Consider the following 7,807-nt stretch of genomic DNA (forward strand, 5'->3'; position numbering starts at 1 on the left):
GCTGTGCAGGCAGTGAATGCCGATCTCAGTAGGACATAACACAGAAACCACTGTGTGTTCTGACACCTGTTGAGCATGACCAGCATTTTTTATTTTTCTTATTCTGCCTCGTTCAGGTCGGTGTACAGTAGGCTACTATCAAGAGTGTAGGAGCCAAATTGGCTCGGGCTGACAAATCAGCTGAAATCGCAAAACCTGGTGTGACACCGGAACTATAAAGCCCTACCAAAGACTTCTGGTCGGACAGTTTAAAAGACGAACCAAAGACTTCAATAGTTACACGTTCACTGAGTTACTGTTTTTAAAAGTCCTAACTGTGTATTTTATAGTTATTCCACTGTTCAGTAAGCAGTTTATCATATGGTAAAGCGGTTAAAAATCGGAAGAACAGGTTTCAGCGCGAGGGCTAAAAACAACTGTCAGGCGAAGCTAAGCTGAGGTGAGTTAACTAAACGTTACTGTATTCTCGTGTTGTTCAGGACAAAATGAACATAAATCTGAGCTGGGTTCACCCGGGGGTTGGAAGAAGTCAAAGGTTTGATCCAAGAAATGTAACGTTTACGTTAAGCCTAAATAAAACACCATAACGTTACATTTAGTCTTCTTTATTTACTAAAAAAAAGAATTCTTACTTTGCAACAGTAGAGCGCTACGATAGATGCCAGGAAGGCGTAGACGTCCTTGTTAAGAATTAAAAAAATAATTAAAACACAGAAGAAAATGTAAACTAAACTCTAATAAGCCTCATTAAATGCAGCGCATTTCACACATACAGTCCACACCGTTCGTGTATTTATAGATTGACATGTTTGGTATTATGTATTTTCCTTGGTTCTCCTTTTCAAACCAAGGTTATCAAAACAGTGGAATACAGTATTCTGGAAAATAAACTTTCTCTTAGGTTCAAAATGTTTTTATAATTTTCAAATAAATCTTGTACATGAGATCAGATTACCATGTCTGTGTTTGTTTTGCTTATGAAAAAGTGTCAGTTGCAGCTATGCTCCTGGTGGACCCTGGTCTGTTCATCGGCACTGCTGCTGATCTCAGTGACAAGCAGGCACTGGCCAATGCAGCTGTAACTCATATTCTGTCAGTGGACTCTGTTGATCCCACCCCTCTGCTTCCTGATGATGGCAACTTTCGCAGGAAATGGGTCAAAGTTTTGGATGAAGAGACCTCAGACCTCCTAAGTCATATGGGTGAATGCTTCTTGTTCATTGCGGAGGCTGTAGATGGAGGCCATGCTGCTTTTGTTCACTGGTAAGGGTTAGAGGTCAGTGGGTGGCCATGGCAGTTCTCAGTTAGTTTGATGCCTTGTCGTGTCACTTGTATCACATGATGTATTTTCCATTTACCCTTCTGATCATTTAGTGTGTGTGTGTTTGTCAGCCAGGCTGGTCGGAGTCGCAGTGCCACTATTGTGACTGCTTATTTAATGAAGAGGTACCAGATGGGCTTTAGTGAAGCTTACCAAAGACTGAAGAGCATCAAGCCAGATGTAGAGTAAGTGTGTGCTGGTCCTGGAATTTATAATAAATACAACAACTGGCACAAAATGTCAGTATTTGTCTGTAGTGTGTATGGGGTTATTTATTATTTTACATGATCTGTGAAGCTAGATACCATTAGAGACAGGGGAGAATTTTGACATTTGAACGAAATTACCTTTTTTTTAAAGTGTGGTGTAACATGGATGCAGATTAGTTAATAGCTAGTGGGTGTGTTTCAGGGTCAACAGAGGGTTTGAAGAACAGCTGTGTCTGTATGAAACCATGAAGTGTGAAGTGGACACCTCCAGTCCTCTGTACAAACAGTACAGATTGAGCAAGCTTGCTGAGAAGTACCCTGGTAAACACATGACTACTATATACAGTAATTAGTAGCCAACATACACTTAATATCTGTGTATACATTTCCAACATTTGTTTTCCAATTTTGTGTGTGTGCAGAGTTGCAGCAGGTTCCCAGAGAGCTGTTTGCTGTTGACCCAGCCCACTGCAGCTCACCTGAAGTATCCTATCGCTGCAGGAAATGCAGGTGAAAGTTGGCAGCAGTTATAGAGTGGCAGAGTAGAGAGACAATAATGATAAATATATGTCATATAAAAACAGTCAGAGCTTTTTTGTCTTTGCTTGAAGTTTGATGCCAGCAGCAAAGAGAACACCTGTTGCTGTCTGCAGTAAATAATATTTTTCACAATAAATCGCTTTATAAATTCTTTTATTATTGCTATGTTAAGGAGTAGCTCAACAGTTTATCAACTTCCGACTTATCCTTCACTTTCTGCAGGCGAGCGCTTTTTCGTGGCTCCAGTATTCTCAGTCACCCAGTAGGAGAGGGATCATCATCCTTTGCTCACAAGAAGTCCAGTAACCTTACTGGTAAGAAGAGCAAATACAAAGTACTGTAGCTTATTCTCTGAGTCCAGAGGTTTCTTAAACAAAGGTGCTTTCAAGGAGAAGCAGAGACCGCAAAGAAGCATGTCAGTGTTTTGACAATAAGGGTTTAACAATACAGCAGGCTCACAAATCTCCTTGATACACAATACAGAGCTCAGGGTTCGATACGATTAACAAAGTAAGCATTAAAATAAAAAATAAAGTATTTCTTAGGTATGTAAATTACCAACAAATATTTTAAATAAGATTTTAAAATAATTTTTATATGTAGACCTCATAATTAAATCTTAATTTCTTACATTTTTAAGCCTTTAGATCTCTGCCCTCTCAAAAAGATTATTGAAAGAAAATCTACATCAGAATGTCCCTGATCTATAACCGGTGTCCTCATTAGGTTGAGGGGTAAATGTGTGAACTTTGGTTGAAAGACTATTCCCATAGTACAGTTCCACTTACAGACTTATAACTACAAAACCATGTTTTAATATTATCACAGAAGATTTAAATTGTAGATTAGGACAATTACATGTTTTTATTTTTTATTTTAAGAAAATCAGCATCATTTATTCTCACAGTTGAGACTCCTGACAGTTCTCAATCTCTGATTCAAAAATAAGCAACATTCAGACTGGCTGTAGCTTTGGGGAGCAGTGACTGACAGCGACTGTCCAAGAGGCAAAAGGCCACTCCCAAGTGAATAGTTATGGTGAATTTAATTAGCAAAATGTAGAAAAACATGCAACGGAGCAGAACTGCACTCTAGAGTGGGCCAAATCAGATTTGACCCTGCTGTATAGGTTGTTCAGCGTTTTATACATTTAGCTCAACAGCTGGGTTTACACAAAGAACAAATGGATGAGTAAATGCAAATCAACTTTCATACAATGTGGTCAAGAGTCTAATTAGCAAGTTCTTGTCACTTTGTCCTTTTGTCTTCAATGTCTTTTAAGTCTTTGAGACTGATCATCTGTACTGGTTCCCGTGGGTTCCCTGCTAGGAAGCAACTGTTCAGATGTAGGTAGTTTTATGGTTGTTATCTAGCTAACACACTTCTTTGTGCAGCCAGAGACAGGATGTCTTGCTGGGGAGCAAAAGGTGAGGAAGCACTGGTGCAAGTTTGATTCTGGGTCTGCTAGAAGTGTGAAAACAGTGAAACAGTGTTACTTAGGCTTCGAAATTTCTCTCACAGTCTCATGGCACCCTAGTGTTAAGACAAACAAATTACAACAACAAGTTCTGGGAATCAGAGTTTAAATTACTTATTATTGCTTACACAATTTAATGCCCCCTTATGCTATCTTTAACTTTTTAAATGTCTTGTAATAGATGATTGCTAACAAGTGGCTGACCGAGACTACAGAGGCTGTCCAGTACATTAAACATCATCATGCCAAACACGGAGACTCATATTCTCACTTATCTTTACCTTACCTTATCCAGCCTTGTTCAGTTTATTATTTGTGCTCACTAGATAAACCAGGTCACTATAAGAAAAAATATGTTTGTATAAGAGGTAAATCCACTAATTCAAATTCACACATTGGAAATTTAGTGCTGGTGAAATTGAGGTCATGGGACTGTTTGTTTATAATCTAACAATAGCTTTTTATATCTGCTTTTTGTGTCAAGCTTTAAAGCGAATGTCCAAGCACAACTCCTGAATGAACTCCTAATGAATTAAAATATGTTGTCTAGGAGAAGTCCAGTGTACATCTTACTTCATTGAACCAGTGCAGTGGATGGAGCCAGCTTTACTTGGAGTGATGGATGGACAGGTAACACACCCACACCCACACACACACACACACACACACACACCATCATGTTTATGATGGAAGTATGAATGACTTACATTCTTTCCAACAGACAAGTCTTTACCCTAGAAATGAATGGACGCATTGTGGGAGCATTTAACTTTTGACTATTGTGTAATTTGGTGAGTCATGAAGAAGGTTAGGTTAGGATTTTGATTAACAATTGACAAAAACAAATCAAAACGTCTCTCTTGCTATATCACATACATACATACATTTATTTGTAGAAAAAGTGGTTGTCTGAATCCCTATAGCAGAGCTCAGTATAGAAGCATTTGGTTCAGGCTTCACACAAACATGAATGTTAACTATAATGACTTCACCATCTCAAAATTACTGTGTGCTACTTACCTCCTCTCTCTTTGTGTGTGGGTGTGTCTGTGTGTAGCTGCTGTGTCCTAAGTGTACCTCAAAGCTGGGCTCATTCAGCTGGTGTGGAGATCAGTGTTCATGTGGTCGCTGGGTCACTCCTGCCTTCCAGCTGCACCGCAACCGAGTGGATGAGATCCGACAGCTCAACTTACAAAAATGACACACAAATAGTTTTAGTCTTCAGTTTTTTTTTTTTTTTTTTAGTCTTCACAGACTAAAAAATTAACCAGTGATGTTACAATCTGTAAACTATTCATCTACAGTTTATAAACTTAAACAAAAAAGGTGCATTTTTTTATACCACAGCTAAGTTTCAATGGAGTTGATGTCAGTTCCATCGTTATCATGTAAGTATAACGTGACAAATTTTCTATGTAAATAAAACCCTACCTGTACATATCAAAATGTGAATGCATACTGTTCTGGTAATTCTTCCATCTTGTGTTTTTTATTTTGGATTCACAACTGGGCGACTGTGGCGTAGGATGTAGAGTTGTTGTCCAATAATCCCACAGTTGTTGGTTTGATTCCCGAACTGATCACTGAACCCCAATTTAGTTGCAGTGAGTGTTGGCAAGCTGCATAGCAGCTCTCCCCATCGGTGTGTGAGTTTGACATAAATGACATAATATCTTTTTTAGAGCTGTAGCCCAGACAAACTAAATGCAACCTGTCACAATGATTAATGTTCCATGAATTAGCTTAAACAGACCCTGAACTCCAGTGTGAACAACTACAACCTATAGTATGAATTTGGTACAGGATGTAAGAGTCTGGTGCTCATCTCCTTATAATGGTTGAGAGATCAAACAAAAAGCAAATAAGGAGAGGAACACACTCAAATGGGAAACTCCTAAAGACTTCAAACCTTTTAACAAAAATATTTTTTGGAGGCTACAATACTAGAGGGGGAAATGTCCAAAAAATATGAAAAGATTCAACATCCCAGATAGACTGCTGTATTTATCAAGTGCTCATTATTTACAGGAAGCAGTAGTTGTGTGGACACTTATTTTCATTTTCCATTTAAATTACTACATTTTGCTTTAAAGGGGCCCAGCCTAGCATTTGTAGTAACGTATGGGTGCCACATGATGGCAGATCAGCTCTAGTATAAACATCTGCACCCCTTAGAGCAACCTTTTGTTCTGCTGCTGTACCTGTACATGGCTTTTATTGTGAAGGAGCCAATTCTTCTAGATACTTACTATCTTGCAGAATCGGCAGACAGACATGGAAAAAAGGGAAAAGTTGAGGTGTCATGGAGAATTTTGGGCTTTGTAAAGAAAGTTATGATCAAATATAAAGCAGAGGAATTAGAAATGATGCTCTATTTAATTAAATCAGTTTGAGAAGTTATTTCAGTTTTTACAACAACTTTATTTTTGTTTCCGTGCAGCAATAACACATAATAATGAAAGTTTATGTTGGCTAGGTGAGCTTCTTTTCAATGTCCATTCTGTGTCATAAGTCAGCAAAGGCACTAAGCCTCTCCTTTTGCCAAGCCACAGTAACTAAAAACCAATAGATGAAGGTGTGTAGGAAACCGATAGGGTCTGTCGTGTCTGCATTGTGCAAAGAAAAGAAATGTATCTTCAGGGAAAAGCGTATGTGATGTGAACATACAGGTGCACTCAGTATACAGCAAAACTCAGTACAATTTACTAGAATATTACAATAATGTTAAATGATTCAAAACTCTACCTTCGTAATTTAATATTATCTCAATTAAACACACATGGGTTTGATTAGACCACAGTGATTCCCAAATTTCAATCTCAATGCAACAAAACTCACCTGTTATTTACGGTTAAAGAAAAAGGATAGTTAAAAACTAGTCTCCATTGCTTTTTCAGTCTAATGCAAGGAAAAACCCAAGAAAATACAAATGGCAAATAGATCAATTGAGTCTTGCTAAAGTGTGAAAAAGTGTTTAACCACCAACAGTCTGTTGGTGGTTAAACATGCATAAAGACTGCTGCTCATTTTGTTTGAGTTCATTGTTGCTCAACACTGTTATGACTTGGAAGGTTCATTGTGTTTATTTAAATTAAATGGTTTATTGATATATTGGTGACTAATTGGTAATTTATCCTACTTATAAGGGTTCATTTAGTTTAGGGGTGATGTTATGCATTCACTGAAATGTAGTATCAACATTTGATTTAACAAGCACATATTATCTTTGGGTTCCTAAAGTGAATGGAGTCACTGAGGCTACTCCACCAAGTGCTGGACCCTAACTCATCTGTCCTGTCCAACAGATGGTCTGGAAAAGTGAAGGGCATGCACACACACACAGGAAATTTGGTGTGGTGGGGAGGGGGGGCAAGACCACAGATGGCCAACACAAACAGAGGGTTATGTAAAAGAAGGGGAAAAATGGCTTCAATAAGTTGAGGTGAAAATGTGTGAAAATGCAAAGAAAAGGGGTGGGGGTGAGGGGGTGTTCAGAGTTTTCCATGCTCTCATACACACTGGAACCAATTTCTGGGGACTTCCCTTATTCATGTGTGTGTGTGTGTGTGTATTCTTTAGTTGTGCATTTGTGCATCTTTCAATGCCATTGGAGAGATATAACCGTACTTTTTATGTCACCCTTTAGTAACACTGAATGCCATCTTATTACATCAACGATAATAACGATAAAGAATCATAATGATGACAATGTTCTTTTATTATTACTGTATGTGTACAATGAAGCAAATCACAAACCCAAAGCTAGTGAATGGGACTATGTTCACTGACTGATCAGTGCACATTTGTTAACTGTTTGTGGCAGCAGAACAGTCTCTGAGGGATTGAGTGAAAATAAACGTCTTCTTTTCCTTTCGGCTGTTCCCTTTCAGGGGTCCCCACAGTTTGTGTTGTTTCATAGGATTTGTTCCAATAAAAGAATTCTTAACAAAATCTTTGAACTTCACTCATACGAGGGAACGTTGCATCACTCCTTATCACAGAAGCCGTTGAAATAATAACCGCTTCAAAATACAAATGTGTGGGTTTGCAGGAGTAAAATTGAGTTAGAGTTCATGCAAAAAGACATTTTTAACACTGCACCCTTTGTGTCTGTCCTTCTATTTGAAAGTGCTCTGTGGACTCCAGCAGACAAGTCTTTTCCTGTCTATACTTCAGCTATCCATAAAAGTATCATCATCCTTTCTCCATGTGGTTTCTTTAACTTTAATGCCCTCTAAGAGCATCAAAGTGAAGTGCAGG

The 7,807-nt window shown here is 38.3% G+C and overlaps 1 protein-coding gene across 4 annotated transcripts; it reads left to right on the plus strand.

Moving 5' to 3' along the window:
• The first annotated feature begins 217 nt into the window (after nucleotides 1-217).
• On the plus strand, nucleotides 218-4,993 carry dusp12 (dual specificity phosphatase 12). 4 transcript variants are annotated; one of them, XM_067474126.1, is made up of 8 exons: nucleotides 218-439; nucleotides 987-1,263; nucleotides 1,393-1,506; nucleotides 1,733-1,851; nucleotides 1,953-2,040; nucleotides 2,293-2,384; nucleotides 4,098-4,177; nucleotides 4,605-4,993. In XM_067474126.1, the coding sequence occupies exons 2-8, from the start codon at nucleotides 1,001-1,003 to the stop codon at nucleotides 4,746-4,748; spliced, it is 900 nt and encodes a 299-aa protein (XP_067330227.1). In that variant the 5' UTR covers nucleotides 218-439; nucleotides 987-1,000; the 3' UTR covers nucleotides 4,749-4,993. The 4 variants fall into 4 exon arrangements, with proteins under 4 accessions (XP_067330227.1, XP_067330229.1, XP_067330230.1 ...); XM_067474128.1 differs by having other exon boundaries at nucleotides 993-1,263; XM_067474129.1 differs by having other exon boundaries at nucleotides 999-1,263.
• The last annotated feature ends 2,814 nt before the right edge of the window (nucleotides 4,994-7,807 follow it).

The sequence above is a fragment of the Channa argus genome, chromosome 14 (assembly GCF_033026475.1).
Source record: "Channa argus isolate prfri chromosome 14, Channa argus male v1.0, whole genome shotgun sequence".
Taxonomy (NCBI): domain Eukaryota; kingdom Metazoa; phylum Chordata; class Actinopteri; order Anabantiformes; family Channidae; genus Channa; species Channa argus.

What these genes read in the sequence shown, in the direction of transcription:
- dusp12 (XM_067474126.1), top strand. Translation starts at nt 1,001, where the DNA reads ATGCTCCTGGTGGACCCTGGTCTGTTCATCGGCACTGCTGCTGATCTC. An exon ending in TATCGCTGCAGGAAATGCAG is followed by an intron (nt 2,041 to 2,292) that starts GTGAAAGTTGGC and finishes CACTTTCTGCAG; the next exon opens with GCGAGCGCTTTTTCGTGGCT. An exon ending in TTGGAGTGATGGATGGACAG is followed by an intron (nt 4,178 to 4,604) that starts GTAACACACCCA and finishes GTCTGTGTGTAG; the next exon opens with CTGCTGTGTCCTAAGTGTAC.